Below are 20775 nucleotides of genomic sequence, written 5' to 3' on the forward strand. Positions count from 1 at the left end.
GAAAGATTGAGGGCAAAAGAAGAAGGGGACGACAGAGAACAAGGTGGCTGGATGGAGTCATTGAAGAAGTAGGCATGAGTTTAAATGGACTCCAGAGGATGGCAGAGGACAGGAAGGCCTGGAGAAATGTTGTCCATGGGGTCATGATGGGTCGGACATGACTTTGCAACTAACAACAACACTAGAGATGATAAGCCAATAGATCGAGGGTCTATCCCTGGTTGAAAGCTTTATTTTTTCACTTGATTCTAAGATTTGACTTCTGTAAGTTCACTGGCCAAGAGGGGCAAGAATTCTGTCAGCAGAAAGGCTGTTTTATCACCCTTTCCTTGCATAGGAACCCTGAATACCAATTAGTGTACTTAGATTGTCCTCCCAGTAGCTAAGTCTGATCATCTACTCAGTGCGTACATTATGGTTGAATCTGTATTAGGAAACCTATTTCACTGACAATAAAAGCTGTTTTGTTGCTAAAATTGCTTCGCTGTGGGCTACAGCAGCGGCCCCCAACCACTGGGGCACCAGGGAACAGTTCTGTGGAGGGAGGTTTTTCCACAAACCGAAGGGAGCTGCGTCCCGTGGATGGGACTTTGCTTGTTTGCACAGCCCTGTTTCTGGCATGCCGCAGTCCAGGAAAGAGGATTGGAGACCCCTGGGCTCCAGCTATAAAAATAGCTATTAACCTGCCTTCCATTGAGGACCTGTATAGTGCACGAATCAAGAAGAGGGCCGTGAAAATATTTACAGACCCCTCACATCCTGGACATAAACTGTTTCAACTCCTACCCTCAAAACGACGCTATAGAGCACTGCACACCAGAACAACTAGACACAAGAACAGTTTTTTCACGAAGGCCATCACTCTGCTAAACAAATAATTCCCTCAACACTGTCAGACTATTTACTGAATCTGCACTACTATTAATCTTCTCATAGTTCCCATCACCAATCTCTTTCCACTTATGACTGTATGACTGTAACTTTGTTGCTGACAATCCTTATGGTTTATATTGATATATTGACCATCATTTGTGTTGCAAATGTTGTATCTTGATGAAGGTATCTTTTCTTTTATGTACACTGAGAGCATATGCACCAAGACAAATTCCTTGTGTGTCCAATCACACTTGGCCAATAAAAATTATATTCTATTCTAATTCTATATTCTATTCCTGTCCTGCCTTCTGGTGCTTTTATTTATTTCTATTCTATTCTAAAATACAAAATATCCAGTCTATTTTTTTATTTTTTATTTTTTTTATTTTTATTTTTTATTTACATTTATATCCCGCCCTTCTCCAAAGACTCAGGGCGGCTTACAGTGTGTAAGGCAATAGTCTCATTCTATTTGTATATTTACAAAGTCAACTTATTGCCCCCCCAACAATCTGGGTCCTCATTTTACCTACCTTATAAAGGATGGAAGGCTGAGTCAACCTTGGGCCTGGTGGGACTAGAACCTGCAGTAATTGCAGGCAGCTGTGTTTTAATAACAGGCTATCTTACAGCCTGAGCCACCATGGCCCTCTAAAAGGTGCTTTTTTCCCCAAAAGGCAACTGGAAAAACGAAGTCCAGTTTGCCTTTTGAAAAAGCACCTTTGGGACAACCATGACCTGGATGACTGAGAATCTCTGTCTCGGGGGCTGCCCCAAAGAAAAGGAAGTCAAACTATTCTCCAAAGCACCTGAGGGTAGAACAAGAAGCAATGGGTGGAAACTAATCAAGGAGAGATGCAACCTAGAACTAAGGAGAAATTTCCTGACAGTTTAGAAAAATCAATAAGTGGAACGAATTGCCTGCAGAAGTTGCGAATGGTCCAACACTGGAAGTTTTTAAGAAGATGTTGGACAATCATTTGTCTGAAGTGGTGTAGGGTTTCCTGCCTAAGCAGGGGGTTGGACTAGAAGACCTCCAAGGTCCCTTCCTTCCAACTCTGTTATTCTATTTCTAATCTCCATAGACAGCTGGAGCTGTGGATGGTCTGAAAAGGCAAGGGATGGGGACAAAAAAGAAACAGAATAGATGGAAGGGACCTTGGAGATCTTCTAGTCCAATCCCTGTTCAGGCAGGAAACCCTAGACCATTTCAGACAAGCGGCTATCCAATCTCTTCTTAAATGCTCCCAGCGATGGAGCACCCACAACTTCTGAACGAAAACCATTCCACTGTTTAATTGTTCTCCCTGTCAGGAAATTTCTCCTTAGTTCTAAGTTGCTTCTCTCCTTGATTAGTTTCCACCCATTGCTTCTTGTCCTGCCTTCAGGGGCTTTGGAGAATAGCTTGAGTCCCTCTTCTTTGGGGCAGCCCCTTAGATATTGGAACACTGCTTAGGGGTTGCCACAAAGAAGAGGGAGTCAAACTATTCTCCAAAGTATTTGAAGGCAGGACAAGAAGCAATGGGTGGAAACTAATCAAGGAGAGAAGCAACCTAGAACTAAGGAGAAATTTCCTGACAGTTAGAACAATTAATCAGTGGAACAACTTGCCTACAGAAGTTGTAAATGCTCCAACACTGGAAATTTTTAAGAAAATGTTGGATAGCCATTTGTCTGAGATGGTGTAGGGTTTCCTGCCGGGCAGGGGGTTGGACTAGAAGACCTCCAAGGTCCCTTCCAACTCTGATCTTCTTATTATTATTACTGCTAATCATGTCAATCTCTTCTTATAAACTTCCAGTGTTGGAGAATTCACAACCTCTGGAGGCAAGTTGTTCCACTTGATTGTTTTAAATGTCAGGAAATTTCTCCTTATTTCTAGGTTGCTTCTCTCCTTGGTTAGTTTCCACCCATTGATTCTTATCCTGCCTTCTGGTGCTTTGGAGCAGGGGTCTCCAACCTTGGCAATTTTAAGACTTGTGGACTTCAACTCCCAGAATTCCTCAGCCGGCTGAGGAGTTCTGGGAGTTGAAGTCCACAAGTCTTAAAATTGCCAAGGTTGGAGACCCCTGCTTTGGAGAATAGCTTGACTCCCTTTTCATTGTGGCAACCCACATGGATTACAATCAGTAGTGGGATTCAAATAATTTAACAACCAGTTCTCTGCCCTAATGATTTCTTCCAACAACCAGTTCACCAAATTGCTCAGAAAGTTAACAACCGGTTCTCCCAAACTGGTGCGAACCGGCTGAATCCCACCACTGATTACAATCCAGTCTTTTTTTCTGGTTGCTAACTGATTTAACATGCTAACCGAAATATGTTGCTCAGCTCTTTAGAACAGGGGTCTCCAACCTTGGCAACTTGAAGACTTGTGGACTTCAACTCCCCAGAGTTCCGCAGCCAGCTTTGCTGGCTGGGGAATTCTGGGGCTTGCAGTCCGCCAGGCTCAAAGTTGCCAAAGTTGGAGACTCTTGCCATAGGCAACCAGCCCTGTGTAACATCCAAGGAGAAAGGCTGAATGGCACACCGCCAGGAGACTTTCTCAAGTGGTGATATCAAAACACAGTAATTGTTTTTGAAACAATTCACAGTAATTTCTGTCTAACAGACAACAAGTGGTCAAAATTGGCAATGCTCTATCAAATCCTGTTCCTGTCAAGAGTGGCGTTCCTCAAGGCAGCGTCCTTGGACCAACACTCTTTATACTATACATTAATGATCTCTGTGACCACATCTCAAGTAATTGTGTTCTCTTTGCTGACGATGTCAAACTATTTAACACCACAGACAATACTTCTATCATACAAAACGACCTTGATCATCTATCCGCTTGGTCTAAAAATTGGCAGCTCCAAATTTCAACCAGCAAATGCTCAGTCTTAGATATAGGAAAAAAGAACCCAAAAACTAAATACATACTAGATGGACATTATGTTACAGATGACCCCCATCCCGTTAAAGACCTTGGAGTTTTCATGTCAAATGATCTAAGTGCCAAAGCCCACTGCAACTACATAGCAAAAAAAGCTCTAAGAGTTGTAAACCTAATCTTGCGTAGCTTCTTTTCCAAAAACACCACACTACTAACCAGAGCATATAAAACATTTGCTAGACCAATTCTAGAATACAGCTCACCTGTTTGGAACCCTCACCACATCTCTGACATCAATACAATTGAACGTGTCCAGAAATATTTTACAAGAAGAGTTCTCCATTCCTCTGAAAACAATAAAATACCTTACCCCACCAGACTTGAAATCCTAGGCTTAGAAAACTTGGAACTCCGTCGCCTCCGACAAGACCTAAGTTTAACTCACAGAATCATCTATTGTAATGTCCTTCCTGTTAAAGACTACTTCAGCTTTAACTGCAATAATAGAAGAGCAACCAATAGATTTAAACTTAATGTCAACCGCTTTAATCTAGATTGCAGAAAATATGACTTCTGTAACAGAATCATCAGTGCTTGGAATACTTTACCTGACTCTGTGGTCTCTTCCCATAATCCTAAAAGCTTTAACCGAAAACTTTCTACTATTGACCTCACCCCATTCCTAAGAGGACCATAAAGGGCGTGCATAAGCGCACAAACGTGCCTATCGTTCCTGTCCTATTGTTTTTCTTTTCTTCTATACCTTTATCCTTATGATTTATATTGATATATTGACCATCAATTGTGTTGTAAATGTCGTACCTTGATGAACGTATCTTTTTTTTTAATGTACACTGAGAGCATCTGCACCAAGACAATTTCCTTGTGTGTCCAATCACACTTGGCCAATAAAAATTCTATTCTATTCTATTTCTGTATGATAGTTACATATATTGTTGTGGCAAAATAAATAAATAAATAAATAAGTATTTGTGCAAGCAAGCAACCATGCACGTAACGCCGATCTCCTGCAAAGAGCCTCCCCCAACCCAGGACAGCCTGCAACCAAAGAGCCCGGAGGACCCCGCGCCAGCACCGTCGAGGGGGAAAGTCCCAGGCCCGAGGGTGCCCCTTCTAGGAAGCGGCTCTCTCTCCCTTTAACCCTTTTCTTGGAAGGCGGTGGATGGGGGGAGGCCGCCGCGTCTGCGCTGCTCTCCAGCTGCGAGAGATCGGAGCGCGGCATCCTTCCTGCTGGCGCGCCTGGCTTTGGAGATCGGGGTGCCGGATGGGATTGAGAAAAGGGTAAGCCTGGAGTTTTGCGCTTCCCTTCCTTTCCCCTCTGGATGCCCAGGCGAAGCTTTTTGCAAACCCGCCTTTGCAAATGGTTGGAGGCGTTCGCCTTGCAGCCTTAGAGCAAAAAAAGAAAAAAGAAAAAAAAAAGGGGGGGGTGTTTGCTTTTGTCCTGGAAAATCCGGACAGTAAGAGCGGGACGGGGGTGGGCAAGGAGATTTAGGGTGGTGGGAGCAAAAGCAGAGTCTAAGCTTGGGTCCAGCTCCGCTCCCCTGCAGACCCTCCACCGCCTCCCATCTGCGAACGCAGCAGAACAGAAGAATAGAATAGAATAGAATTTTTATTGGCCAAATGTGATTGGACACACAAGGAATTTGTCTTGGTGCATATGCTCTCAGTGTACAAAAAAGAAAAGATACCTCCATCAAGGTACAACATTTACAACACAATTGATGGTCAATATATCAATATAAATCATAAGGATTGCCAGCAACAAAGTTATAGTCATACAGTCATTAGTGGAAAGAGATTGGTGATGGGAACTATGAGACGATTAATAGTAGTGCAGATTCAGTAAATAGTCTGACAGTGTTGAGGGGATTACTTGTTTAGCAGAGTGATGGCCTTCCGGAAAAAAATGTTCTTGTGTCTAGTTGTTCTGTTGTGCAGAGCTCTATAGCGTCGTTTTGAGGGTAGGAGTTGAAACAGTTTATGGCTTGGAAGGGTTTTTTCTACCAACTCTTCGGCCAAAGAGGTTGTAAAAAAAATGCTTTTAAAAGGCTGTGAGGATCCCAGCTGAGTTGCCTGATTGCCAGAGGCTTTTTTTTCCTTTTAGAGGCAAAAAAATGCTTTTAAAAGAAAAGAAAAGCCTCTGATAGAATAGAATAGAATAGAATAGAATAGAATAGAATAGAATAGAATAGAATAGAATAGAATAGAATAGAATAGAATAGAATAGAATAGAATAGAATAGAATAGAATTTTATTGGCCAAGTGTGATTGGACACACAAGGAATTTGTCTTGGTGCATATGCTCTCAGTGTACATAAAAAGACAAAGATACCTTCATCAAGGTACAACATTTACAACACAATTGATGGTCAATATATCAATATAAATCATAAGGATTGCCAGCAACAAAGTTATAGTCATACAGTCATAAGTGGAAAGAGATTGGTGATGGGAACGATGAGAAGATTAATAGTAGTGCAGATTTAGTAAATAGTCTGACAGTGTTGAGGGAATTATTTGTTTAGCAGAGTGATGGCCTTCGGGAAAAAACTGTTCTTGTGTCTAGTTGTTCTGGTGTGCAGTGTTCTATAGCGTCGTTTTGAGGGTAGGAGTTGAAACAGTTTATGACTTGGAAGGGTTTTTTCTACCAACTCTTCGGCCAAAAAGGTTGTAAAAAAAAAATGCTTTTAAAAGGCTGTGAGGATCCCAGCTGAGTTGCCTGATTGCCAGAGGCTTTTTTTTCCTTTTAGAGGCAAAAAAATGCTTTTAAAAGAAAAGAAAAGCCTCTGATAGAATAGAATAGAATAGAATAGAATAGAATAGAGTAGAGTAGAGTAGAGTAGAGTAGAGTAGAGTAGAGTAGAGTAGAGTAGAGTAGAGTTGAGTTGAGTTGAGTTGAGTTGAGTTGAGTTGAGTTGAGTTGAGTTGAGTTGAGTTGAGTTGAGTTTAATTTAATTTATTGGCCAAGTGTGATTGGACACACAAGGAATTTGTTTTGGTGCATACACTCTCAGTGTACATAAAAAAAAACCTTCATCAAAGGTACAACATTTACAACACAAATGATGGTCATAGGTTGCAATTTAACCCTTAATGATAGCAACAAAAAGTTACAGTCATACAGTCATAAGTGGAAAGAGATTGGTGATGGGAACGATGAGAAGATTAATAGTAGTGCAGATTCAGTAAATAGTCTGACAGTGTTGAGGGAATTATTTGTTTAGCAGAGTGATGGCCTTCGGGAAAAAACTGTTCTTGTGTCTAGTTGTTCTGGTGTGCAGTGCTCTATAGCGTCGTTTTGAGGGTAGGAGTTGAAACAGTTTATGTCCTGGATGTGAGGGATCTGTAAATATTTTCGCGGCCCTCTTCTTGATTCGTGCAGTATACAGGTCCTCAATGGAAGGCAGGTTGGTAGCAATTATTTTTTCTGCAGTTCTAATTATCCTCTGAAGACTGTGTCTTTCTTGTTGGGTTGCAGAACCGAACCAGACAGTTATAGAGGTGCAAATGACAGACTCAATAATTCCTCTGTAGAACTGGATCAGTATCTCCTTGGGCAGGAGATCTTGATCAGTATCTTGATGATCAGGCAACTCAGCTTTCATCAGAGCCTTTTAAAAGCATTTTTTAACAACCTCTTTGGCCGAATCAGAGGGATGAAAGAGCCACACGAGGCTCCATGGCCACGGGTTGCTGACCCCCTGATGTAGGTGGATTAACAAGGAAAGTTAACAGTAACAGAGTTGGAAGGGACCTTGCAGGTCATCTAGTCCAACCCCCTGCTCACGCAGGAGGGATTTGAACCACCAATCTGCCGACCTTTCTGATCGACAAGAGCAGTGTCTTAGCCACTGGGCCACCTAGTCAGGCGCCCCCTAGTCAGTTCTGAAGGATTTCTGAGCAGCACCATTAATGCTTTTTTTAAAAAAATGAGTTTTGTTTCCTTTTTCCCTTAGCTCGGTTGTTGAAAAGACCTCTGGTTGGGTGTAAAGTTTCCAGTTTTCCAGGAAGAAAAATTCCTTGTCTCCCAAGATGGCGCAGGGCAGTTCTTCCTGCCATCCTGCTCCAATCAATGAAAAATACTTTGCAGATGGGGAAAGTCCTTTGAATTTGACCAGAACAGCATTTAAGCACAGAAGGAAAATAGACACACAACACACAGCAAGGGAAGGAGAAAGAAAAGGCCCCAGTGTTGTACTGAAGGAGACTGCTGGGAAATTCACGGAAAAAAACAATCAATACATCCTGGAAGGAGAACCTACCAATGGGGTTCTAGAAATGTACTTTTCCAAGGAATTCTGCTGCCAAGAGTCTGATGGGCCCCGAGAACTTTGTAGCCGACTCCACCATATTTATCGTCAACAGCTAAAGTTAGAAACGCACACAAAGGCTCAGATACTGGACCTTCTGGTCCTGGAGCAGTTCCTGGCTGTCCTTCCTCCAGAGATGACAAGTTGGGTCCGGGAGTGCGGAGCCGAGACCTGTTCCCAGGCTGTGGCCCTGGCCGAAGGCTTTATCCTGAGCCAAGCGGAGGAGAAGAAGCTGAAGGTGAGACAGGATCATTCAGAAATATGTAATTGTGGGAAATAGGTAAAGGTTTCCCTCGCACATATGTGATAGTCGTTCCCGACTCTAGGGGGCGGTGCTCATCTCCATTTCAAAGCCGAAGAGCCAGCACTGTCCAAAGACGTCTCTGTGGTCATGTGGCCGGCATGTCTAAATGCTAAAGGCGCACGGAGCGCTGTTCCCTTCCCACTAAAGGTGGTCCCTATTTTTCTACTTGCATTTTTTACGTATTTTTGAACTGCTAGGTTGGCAGAAACTAGGACAAGTCACGGGAGCTCACCCTGTTATGCGGCACTAGGGATTCGAACCGCTGAACTGCCGACCTTTCGATCGACAAGCTCAGCATCTTAGCCACTGAGCTAATTTCCCTTTGTGGGAAATAATGTTACTCAATTTTTCAATGCTTCCCTTCTACAACTAATATTATTAGGAGGAGATTTAATTTCCACTTTAGATATTCTGTTTGTCTGTTCTTGAATCTTTCTGAGGATATATGAAAAGTCCAGTCCCTTTTCTGAACGGAGAATGGGGCTGTTAAAAGCATTGGGCAGTAATGCACTCTTTACTTCTTTTTTATTATTTCAGACTCAGGAGCCCTTCGTTGAGATGGCCGTTGAACACGGCGATAAATATCCTCTTCAGGAGCTGGTCTTTGGTGGGATCTTCAAGGAGAAGCCATTTCTGAACCCATGTGCAGGTAAAGGAAGGTGTCACGGTTCCAAGTAACACCCTCAACGAAAGAAGACTCCAAGGCGAGAAGTTCCTCAAAGTTCCATTTTATTAGAGATGTCATATTGGCACATCTGGGAAAACCCGAATCTGAAAGCTTCCAGGTTTTCCCCACCTATAGAAAAGTCCAAGGTCCCTGCCCAGCACCCACATGTCCTTCACATGGCCCAATCAATGCACCGTCCAACTGGAGATGCCTCCCAGTCACACCCCTCCAGCTGCAGGGCAAGATGCCCTTGACTCTCAGAGAAAGGAATGTTATTATGACTACATAACTCCCCTGCTCCATTCAATGCCCCCTCCCAGTTTCCCACAGCTCTAAATGTGGCAGGCCTGAAGATCCAATGCAAAAGATGGCTTCCAGGCCATACAGGTTCTTCTGATAGAACGGTTCTGAAGAATCTGTGCTATCTGAGCTATTAACAAGCTTGTTTTTCCAAGAATGCAGGTAGTCCTCAAGTTACAAGAGTTCATTTAGGGACCATTCAAAGTGACGTCACTGAAACAAGGGACTTCTGATCATTTTTCACACCTATGACCGTTACAGCATTCCCATGGTTGGGTGATCAAAATTTGGATGCTTGGCACTGATGGCCGCACTGGGATCCCCATTTGCGATCCTCCGACAAGCAAAATCAATGGGGAAGCCATAGTGGTGAATTTTTTTCACCACTACCGGCTCTCTGGGCGTGACTTAGTGGGCGTGGTGTAGCTTAGTGGGCGTTGCTTGGTGGGCGTAGCAGGGGAAGGATACTGCAAAATCTCCATTCCCACCCCACTCCTGAGGGAAGAATATTGCAAAATCTCCATTCTCATCCCACTCTGGGGCCAGCCAGAGGTGGTATTTGCTGGATCTCTGAAATACTAAAAATTTCTGCTACCGGTTCTCCGAACTGCTCAAAATTTCTGCTACCGGTTCTCCAGAACCTGCTGGATTTCACCCCTGGAGAGCCAGATTCACTTAATAACCTATGTTACTAACTTAACAACTGCAGCCATTCACTTAACAGCTTGGGCAAGAAAGGTTGTAAAATGGGGAAGAGTTCACTTCACAAATGTCTCACTTAGCAACAGAAATTTTGGGCTCGATTGTGGTCGTAAGTCAAGGACTACCTGTACTTTAGCTCTATAGGTAAGAAGGCCATTGTATTCCATTTTATCATTTATGATTTTATATATATTCCACCTTTATTATTTTTGGAAATAACTAAGGCGCCGAACATATTCAACACACCGTCCTCCTCCTATTTTCCATACTACAACAACCCTGTGAGGTGGGTTGGGCTGAGAGAAAATACTTGACATAAAGTCACCCAGCTAGCTTTCATGGCTAAGCCAGGACTAGATTTCCCGATTTCTAGCCTGGCGCCTTAACCACTCAACCAGACAGACTCTGTGATAGAGGTTTTTAAAATATGTAATTACTTTTCCTATCTCTTTCTCAGCAAATGGTACAACAGCGATGCTACCTGTAGAAACATCTCTCCGTTATTGTGGAACAGAAACAGTGGTTGTACTTCCAACTCAGGTAGGAGTTAGATTCTTCTAGTACTGATGTGATTTCGTCAAAGAGAATCCTACTCCATCCTTAATGGTTCAAATCTCCTTCCTGGTGCCATCTCCTTTATTTTATTAGCTCCCTCTAGCTTGCTTTTTGGATCATGAGAAGCTTCCAGTATTCTGATGGGAAAACCAGTAGGTACCAATAATGGAGAATATTTGTAGCTCAGGGTTGAAATGAGGGGTCCTTTGTGCTCTCTGGATTTACTTGTTTCCTTGCAGACTTTCATTACCCAAACTAACATCAAAGCCATTAGGGTTATCTGCAGAGCTATAGCACTCCTGCTACTACCTGGAGGATGTCTCCGAACAACTTTGTATAGGTTTTCAGTGGAGTTTGTTGACTAGTTCACTTGTCATACAAGTGTTCTGTCTCCTTCCCCACTTCGGAGCAACGAGCTGGCCTTCAGCCAGTGGATTCACGGCTCTTATCAGTCCTGGCAGAGAAATCGTAGCTGCCTGCCAATGTTCAAACAAATGACTCACAAGAGTAAGACTTTCAGCTCTCTTTGAAACGGTTCAGCTAATTTTTGCTTCCTGTGGAATGAGAGCAGTCCCAAAGCTCCTTATATATCCTGTGGGGTGGGGCTCCTGCCCCACCCTTCCCTTTGATGACGCCGCCTCTCTAATCTTCTGAAGCGTGGGTCGATCCAAGCTTGATTATTATTAGCTGGGTCTGAAGGCATAGCCTGGGGAAGGGAGGAATCAGGGGATGACGGCCTTATTATGTCCTCCGACTGGTCTGGTTCTGGCTCCTGGAGCCGGGCCAAAGGAATTGGTGCTCCCGAGGTAAGCCTTACCGGCCCTTCCCCCTCACTCTCGGAGTCACTTTCGGGCATGGGCCAGGTTCGGGGGCTGGAGTCACAACAACAAGGCTCTCTGACCAATTCATTGAAGAAACTACCATCTAGATCAGTGGTGGGATTCAGCCAGTTCACAGCACTTCGGGAGAGCCAGTTGTTAACTTTCTGAGCAGTTTGGTAAACTGGTTGTTGGAAGAAATCATTAGGGCAGAGAACCGGTTGTTAAATTATTTGAATCCCACCACTGTTCTAGATCAAGGATCCCCAACCCTAAATCCATGGACTGGTACCAGGCCGCAGTATACCGGCAACTGGGCCACGCAAACAAGCGAAGCCCCATCCACGGGTTGCAGGTTTGTGGCCCGCCGCCGTCCAGCAGAGCAGGCAGCAGAGACAGACAGTGAGGAGGTTGGGGAGGAACATGGGCCAGTCCTGGGGGCTGGGGAAAGCTCGGACAAGGGCTCTCCATCAGAGGCAGAGAGGGAGATAAGACAGCAGTGAGGCAGAGGAACAACTGGAGCCCGTTCCCAGTGTACGCGTGCGCAGAGCTGCCAGAAGACAAGAACAACTCAGAAAGCAGGGTCGACTTGGGAGTAAAGCCACACCTTGGAGATGATTGGCCCCTCCCATAGGAAACAAAAGAGGAGCAAATGGGGAGGGGGCTTTTGCAGGAAACAATTCATTCAGTAGTTTGAAGAGTGGAAAGTTCTGTTTGTGGCTCTTAAGAGATGCTGTGCCAAGTTTCGCCTTACTCTGCATTTGGAAACAAGTTACGTGGCAGCTTGCCAAACGAGATAAGGTGTGTTGATAAATATTCCTTTGAAAAACTGTTCGGACAAGCCTTACTGACTGTGAATTAAAGTAATTCACAGTTGTTTAAGTAAAGAGGTTGGGCCAGGACCAATTCCTGCTTCCTGCTGTTTAAGGGAGCCTAGGTCAGAACAGTAGGCAGCCCACGAAACCACACTCCCTCCAGTCCACAGAAAAAACTTTCTCCACAGAACCGGTCCCTGGTGCCCAAAAGATTGGAGGCTACCGTTGTAGATGGATAAGAGCCCTGCTCCAAGGTCTTGCCATCAGTTGATTCCTAAGCAATGAAGCCACAAAACGGGTTTGAAGGTTTTGAGAAAGACAACCTGTAATGTTCCTGAAATTATTAATTGGGAACGTTTTCTTTCTGTGTTAGGAACCAGTAACCTTTGAGGATGTAGCTGTGTTTTTCTCCAATGTTGAGTGGGCCATGTTGAATTTTGACCAAAAATCTCTCTACAAGGAGGTGATGCTGGAAAATGCAAGCAATGTGATCTCCTTAGGTAAGAAATTCTCTTTCCTCTGGGCTCACGTAGTATTGGAACACATTATCTACTCAAAAGTAACCAGCTGATGCAGTGGTGGTAAAAAAAACGCTTTTAAAAGCCTCTGACGATCCCAGCTGAGCCGTGCAATCATCAGAGGCTTTTTTTTTAACTTTTAAAAGCATTTTTTCAGCCGAAGAAAAAAGGCTTTTAAAAGTAAAAAAAAACCCACTGATGATCGCATGACCCAGCTGGGCATGGGGGGGGGGCAGGGATTTTTGCTACCGGTTCTCCGAACCACCCGCCACCATCACTACCGGATCGGGTGATCCGGTCCAAACCGGGAGCATTTCACCCCTAATATTATTATTATTATTATTATTATTATTATTATTATTATTATTATTATTATTATTATTATTATCATCATCATCATCATCATCATCATCATCATCATCATCATTATTATTATTATTATTATTATTATTATTATTATTGAATTTATATCCCGCCCTTCTCCGAAGAATCAGGGCGGCTTACACTGTGTTAAGCAATAGTCTTCATCCATTTGTATATTATATACAAAGTCAACTTGTATTGCCCCCAACAATCTGGGTCCTCATTTTACCTACCTTATAAAGGATGGAAGGCTGAGTCAACCTTGGGCCTGGTTGGGCTTGAACTTGCAGTAATTGCAAGCAGCTGTGTTAATAACAGACAGACTTAGACTGCTGAGCCACCAGAGGCTCAATTAAAGGAAATTCCCATCTGATATTTTTCTCTCTATGGAAGAGGAAAGTATTCATACATTTATTGCTTGTAAAAAGGTAAAGGTTCCCCTCACACATTCTGTACATGCTAGTCATTCCCAACTCTAGGGGGTGGTGCTCATCTCCGTTTCAAAGCCGAAGAGCCAGCGCTGTCCGAAGACATCTCCATTGTCATGTGGCTGGCATGACTAAATGCCAAAGGCAGATGGAATGCTGTTACCTTCCCACCAAAGGTGGTCCCTTTTTTTTCTACTTGCGTTTTTTACGTGCTTTCAAACTGCTAGGTTGGCAGAAGCTGGGACAAGTAACGGGAGCTCACCCTGTTACGCGGCACTAGGGATTCGAACTGCTGAACTGTCGACCTTTTGATCGACAAGCTCAGCGTCATGGCCACTGAGCCACCACATCCCACTCTTATTGCTTGTAGGAAGAGCTAACATCTTCATGCCGTTTCTATAGAGATACCCTGCGTTTGTACCTTACCCATAAAATGTTCTTTCTTCTTCCATTTTGTTCCCAGCAGGTGATGGACAACAGATTGAGAGTTATACGAAACAAGCCATAGAGCCTTCAAAATCAGTTTAGTCTCAATCCCTGTACAATCCATTATAATTCCCAAAAGGAAAAATTGTGGCAGGAACTTTATCTTCTTCTTCAGTACATTTTGAATAATCCACCAAATTCTTATCCAAAAGACCTTAATTTTCTTGCAAGTCCACCAAATATGAAAATATGTAGCATCATCACAATCACACCTCCAACATTTCGCTTGGATATTAGGATACATACATGATAATTTTTTGGGATCTAAATGCCATCTATAAAACATCTTATAAAAATTTTCCCTTAAATTCTGTGCTTGTGTAAACTTAACATTTCTAACCCAAATTTTCTCCCATGTTTCCAACATTATTGGTTCCTGAATATTCTGAAAAAAACAAAAGTGATAATTAAAAATATGTCTATACAACAGAAACAAAAACTAGAGGAAATGACAGGATTTGAGGTAGTAAAAAAGGTTAAATATTTAGGGGTCTATATTAGCTCATCGAACAAGAAACTTTATAAGAATAATTATGACTTGCTATGGCAAAAAGTTCAGAATGATATGAATGGCTGGAAGAAATTGCAGTTATCCCTATTGGGAAGGATTGCGGCTATTAAAATGAATGTGTTACCTAGATTTTTGTTTCTGTTCCAGATGATACCTATAATTAAAAAGGATAAAAATTTGGAAGATTGGCAGAGTGGGATTAATAAATTTATATGGCAGGGTAAAAGGCGAGGTTAAAATGAAAATAATACAGGATTCACGGGAAAGAGGTGGTTTAAGAATGCCTAATTTTAAACTATATTATGAAGCAGTAACCCTCTCAGTAATAAGTGACTGGTTTAACTTAACAGAGGAAAGAATTTTGAATATAGAAGGTTATGACTTGTTATATGGATGGCATGCGTACTTATTTTATGGAAAAAAAGTGGATAGGGCTTTTAAGAATCATGTGTTGAGAAGTGCTCTTTTGCGGGTCTGGAATAAATATTCCTATAAATTAGATTATAAGATTCCTATATGGGCGAGCCCTAGACATGCAATAGAGAATATAAATATAGAACAGAAACAGGAAATGATTACATATAAAGAACTTTTGTATGCTGAAGGAGGTAGATTGCAATTAAAATCATTACAGGTATTAAATGAAGAAGGGAGGAATTATACTTGGTTTCAATATGGGCAAATAAGTGCTAGATGGAAAGAAGATCAAAAAATTGGTATAATGCAAAGGGAGGAAAATTTAATAAAGCAAATTAGAAATCAGACCCACGAGCATATAAAGAGATTGTATAATGTGTTGCTTGAAATAGATTCGGAAAAGGATTTGGTAAAGGATTGTATGATAAAATGGGTAAAAAAAACGCTTTTAAAAGCCTCTGACGATCCCAGCTGAGCCATGCGATCATCAGAGGCTTTTTTTTTAACTTTTAAAAGCATTTATTCAGCCGAAGAAAAAAGGCTTTTAAAAGTAAAAAAAAAACCCACTGATGATCGCATGACTCAGCTGGGCATGGGGGGGGGGCAGGGATTTTTGCTACCGGTTCTCCGAACCACCAGCCACCATCACTACCGGATCGGGTGGTCCGGTCCGAACCGGGAGCATTTCATCCCTGAGCTGATGTATTTTTTATTATTATTATTATTATTATTATTATTATTATTATTATTATTATTATTATTATTATTTGCATTTATATCCCGCCCTTTTCCGAAGACTCAGAACTTACACTGTGTTAAGCAATAGTCTTCATCCATTTGTATATTATATACAAAGTCAACTTTATTGCCCCCAACAATCTGGGTCCTCATTTTACCTACCTTATAAAGGATGGAAGGCTGAGTCAACCTTGGGCCTGATGGGACTTGAAACTGCAGTAATTGCAAGCAGCTGTTTTAATAACAGACAGACTTAGTCTGCTGAGCCACCAGAGGCTCAATTAAAGGAAATTCCCATCTGATATTTTTCTCTCTATGGAAGAGGAAAGTATTCATACGTTTATTGCTTGTAAAAAGGTAAAGGTTCCCCTCACACATACTGTACATGCTAGTCATTCCCAACTCTAGGGGGCGGTGCTCATCTCCGTTTCAAAGCCGAAGAGCCAGCACTGTCCGAAGACATCTCCATTGTCATGTGGCTGGCATGACTAAATGCCAAAGGCAGATGGAACGCTGTTCCCTTCCCACCAAAGGTGGTCCCTTTTTTTCTACTTGCGTTTTTTACGTGCTTTCAAACTGCTAGGTTGGCAGAAGCTGGGACAAGTAACGGGAGCTCACCCTCTTACGCGGCACTAGGGATTCGAACTGCTGAACTGTCGACCTTTTGATCGACAAGCTCAGCGTCATGGCCACTGAGCCACCACATCCCACTCTTATTGCTTGTAGGAAGAGCTAACATCTTCATGCCGTGTCTATAGAGATACCCTGCGTTTGTACCTTACCCATAAAATGTTCTTTCTTCTTCCATTTTGTTCCCAGCAGGTGATGGACAACAGATTGAGAGTTATACGAAACAAGCCGTAGAGCCTTCAAAATCAGTGGAAACCAAAATCAGAGGAGAGATATTTGAAAATCTGTGGGGGCCACAAAGTCCCAAGGGAACCCAGTTGAACAGAGACATGGAAGGATCTCTCCTCTCTCCACATGCCTGCAGGGACAAGGATAAAAAGTGCCGTTTGGACGTTTCTCTTGCTTTACCCCAAGATTTTGAGCTTAGAGAGAAAAGATACAAATGCACGGAGTGTGGGAAAAGCTTCAGCAAGAACAGCAACCTGAGTGCCCATAAAAGGATCCACACAGTAGAAAAACCGTATGAATGCACGGAATGTGGGAAAAGCTTCCGCAGGAATAATAATCTTACCTCCCATAAAAGGATCCATTCCGGAGAGAAACCATATCAATGCGCGGAGTGCGGGAAGAGCTTCCGCAAGAAGAGTCACCTTACGTCTCATAAAACAATCCACACTGGGCTGAAGCCGTATAAGTGCGCGGAGTGTGGGAAGAGCTTCAGCATGAACAGTTACCTTACCTCCCATAAAAGGATCCACACTGGGGAAAAACCGTACCAGTGCACGGAGTGCGGGAAGAGCTTCAATGGCTTGACTTCCTTTACCACTCATAAAAGGCTCCACTCGGGCGAAAAACCGTACAAATGCACGGAATGCGGAAAGAGTTGCAACACCAGCAGCGATCTCACTTACCACAGAAGGATCCATTCAGGGGAGAAGCCGTATAAATGCCTGGAGTGCGGAAAAACCTTCCGTATTAGCTCTTCCCTTACTTGCCACAGAAGGATCCATACAGGGGAGAAACCCTATCAGTGCCCGGACTGTGGAAAGCGCTTCATCATGAGTTCTTCCCTTACATGCCACCGAAGGACCCACACTGGAGAGAAACCGTATAAATGTTTAGAGTGTGGGAAAAGTTTCAGTCAGAATGGCCACCTCACTTCTCATAAGAGGGTTCACGCCGGGGAAAAAATTCAGTAGTGAAAGGTCTTCTCTTACTCCTATTCCCTTAACTCAGTGGTAGTCAACCTGGTCCCTACCGCCCACTAGTGGGCGTTCCAGCTTTCATGGTGGGCGGTAGGGGTTTTGTCCGATACTGAAGCACTTTCCTTTTTTTTTTTAATTTAATTGACTTTTTAAAAAAATTTCATAGCATTATTTAAAAACATTTTCATTAGGTTTTCATAAAATTCCCCGTGACAATTTAAATTTCTGAAAATATACTGTTTGTATCGCCTGCGCATAAGTTTAGTTCACGTTACCCAAGTGAAACTAAATGGCGCTAGAGTGCGACCGCAAACAAAAGAGCCTCGTCCCAGAATAGCTCGTGCAACTCGCCCCACACCACCCAGCTGTAACAGACAAGCAAAGCTGGTAGCCGGCGCCCCTCCCCCAAACCCAATCCACGACGCGCGAGAGGCATGCGCAGATGACGATACACGGCGCATTACTGTGGAACCGGTGGGTAGTTAGAAAATTTTACTACTAACAGAGAAACAAAAGTGGGCGGTAGGTATAAAAAGGTTGACTACCCCTGCCTTAACTTAACAAATGTTTATTATTCAGCATGTATCAGCAGTCATATTTCGTGATCCTTCATGGCCTTTTTGGAAGCCAAGTTGGACATATGGCATTTCTTTTTCCATTTCCTTTAGAATATAGGACGATTCTAAGCATCATTTTGCTACCATTTGAAATTCAGGATATTGTATGATAGTTTGTTCACTCCCTTAAGCCAGGGGTTTCCAAGTTTGGTCCCTTTAAGACTTGTGGACTTCAACTCCCAGAGTCCCTCAGCCAGCAAAGTAAAAAGCAGCAACTGTAAACAGTAAAATGCAGCAACTGGCAAGATCAATTTTTCTCTATGAGTGTCGTGTCCCACTCCTCCTCTGACGGCCGGGTCGGGGAAGTCCGTATCAAGCGTGCCTCTGCAGCTCTGCCAAAGTCCTATCAGAGTCCTCAGGGCAGGCAGGAATCCAAGATGTGACTTCAGCAATCCAGATTAGACTTTGCCTGACTCAGAGAATGCCAGAAAGCAGATCCTTTATATAGGCCATGGGGGTGTGGCTCCATGACTCAGCACTTATCCAGGCCTGCCCCTCCCTTCCTTTTGCTGACATCGCCTCTCCATTCTCTGGAAGCGTGGATCTATCCATTGCATCGTTTCGTCTCCAGCTGTTGGTAATCCCAGCTCGTGGCTGGCTTCAGGCGCACATGCTATCGGAGGGAGGTTTGTTTGTTCGGTTTGTCCGGGCATGGTGCCAGGGCTGGGGGCTGGAGGCATGCCAGGACATTCTTCAGCACTATCAGCATCCGGCAGAAGATAAGAGGGGCCCGGCTGCGGCGGGGGGGGAGGGGCGAGCGAGGCACAACAATGAGTAAGATAGAAAATGCTGCCCATGACTGACGGAGTCATCAGGGGCCCATGAAAGCTGAATCACATTTAATAATATCCAATTCATTGCTTTCGAATGACTTACTTTGCGAGTTTGGTGGAAGGAGATTGGTGGGACACAAATGGGTAAAATATGACAGGGGTTGCCGGGAGGATCCCACCAATATGGAAGTCTCTCGATCGATAATAACTCTGGAACCCGTCCTGATCTGTGATGAAATTCAGCGGGCATTTCATCTTTGGCTTCCTGCTGGCTGCATTGGGCAGAAGCGAGAGGAGCAAGAAAAGAGAACAATGTTCCAGCTCTACCTCTGAAAGTCTCGTCCCTTCTTGATGAACTAAAGGTCATATCAGGAACTGAATCTGGCCAGTGTTTCAACATTAGCAAAGGGGATTGATTATATTAATTCTTACATTGGCGTTGTCTCTATCCCTGCCCTTAATCTCAGCCTAAACTCTCCATGGTACACTATGATTTTATTTTGGCATTAGCCTGTCCAGGCATGACAGGGCCTCTGGTGGCTCAACAGACTAATGCAGTCTGTTATTAACAGCAGCTGCTTGCAATTACTGCAAGTTCAAGTCCCACCAGGCCCAAGGTTGAGTCAGCCTTCCATCCTTTATAAGGTAGGTAATATGAGGACCCAGATTGTTGGGGGCAATAAAAGTTGACTTTGTATATAATATACAAATGGATGAGACTATTGCTTGACATAGTGTAAACCGCCCGAGTCTTCAGAGAAGGGTGGGATATAAATGCAAATTAAAAAAAAAACGGTGAGCACAGTGCTGATGGAAGATTACCTTTGGGTTTTGGGCTGTGTCTTGATAATTATAAGGTTTTATAATTATCAGGACATTTCCTGTCTCTATATTTCTGGAAGCAGGTGCAGGAAGGATGAGAAAGTCTCTAACAAGTTCCCTATGGTGAATATAAACTTGAGCTATCTTTAGCGGTGTGAAGGACTAGGAAAAACTCTTAAAGATGAGTACGTAATATACCATTATCATACAACAGGGACTCTATGGATTCATACTTCTAAACATGGATTAAATAATGTCTTCTGCCAATTCGTACTTTTTCTCCCTTTGGACTGTCTGAACTGGAAGAACCAATGGATACCTTGAGGTGGTTGTTCAGATCCAAGTGTTACCAGATGTTCACATTAAAACACTCCTAATTTTCATCTGGTGGTTCATTGTTTCATGAGTTTCATCAAGGATGTTTTGGGAAAGCCTTTTAACTTCTTAATATCATGCCCAACTCTTTGTCATCCATGATTTACTGCATGCCAGGCCCCCATTCTCCACTGTCTCCTGGAATTTGCCCAAAATCGTGTTCTTTGCACCCATGACACTGTCTAATCATCTCATGCAGAGGGATAGAATCAAGATCACATTAATGCCACTTCATAATTATTATTATTATTATTTATTATATTTGTATACCGCCCATCTCCCGAAGGACTCAGGGCGGTTCACAGCCAATAAAACAACAGAAAACATATAATACATATAAAACAGCAAAAAGAATAGACAATTAAATTCAGTTGATGCCTTAAAACTTTTAAATACAAATTTAAAACCCATTTAAACCCCTGATTTAAAACCCCCAATTTAAAACTACGTTCAAGCTAGTCCTGCTCTTCGAAACAGCAACGTCTTCAGCTCGCAGCGGAAGGACCTGAGATCGGGAGTTGGCGAAGCCCCAGAGGAGCTCGTTCCAGAGGGTAGGGGCCCCCACAGAAGGCCCTCCTGGAGGTCGCCAGCCGACATTGTTTAGCTGATGGTATCCGGAGGAGGCCCTCTCTGTGAGCGCACTGGTCGG

General features: G+C 43.2%; 1 protein-coding gene across 1 annotated transcript in view; it reads left to right on the forward strand.

The window, feature by feature from the left end:
* The window catches only part of LOC131190438 (uncharacterized), a 57468-nt gene extending 37230 nt beyond the window's left edge, over positions 1-20238 (forward strand). The window contains exons 12-17 of the mRNA XM_058167761.1: positions 4928-5053; positions 7772-8320; positions 8924-9035; positions 10513-10595; positions 12617-12743; positions 16524-20238. Of these exons, the coding sequence (XP_058023744.1) occupies positions 4928-5053; positions 7772-8320; positions 8924-9035; positions 10513-10595; positions 12617-12743; positions 16524-17533 (2007 nt within the window). The 3' untranslated portion in view covers positions 17534-20238. The remainder of the gene's footprint in view (positions 1-4927; positions 5054-7771; positions 8321-8923; positions 9036-10512; positions 10596-12616; positions 12744-16523) is intronic.
* The last annotated feature ends 537 nt before the right edge of the window (positions 20239-20775 follow it).

The sequence above is a fragment of the Ahaetulla prasina genome, chromosome 2 (assembly GCF_028640845.1).
Source record: "Ahaetulla prasina isolate Xishuangbanna chromosome 2, ASM2864084v1, whole genome shotgun sequence".
In the NCBI taxonomy this organism is placed as follows: Eukaryota; Metazoa; Chordata; class Lepidosauria; order Squamata; family Colubridae; genus Ahaetulla; species Ahaetulla prasina.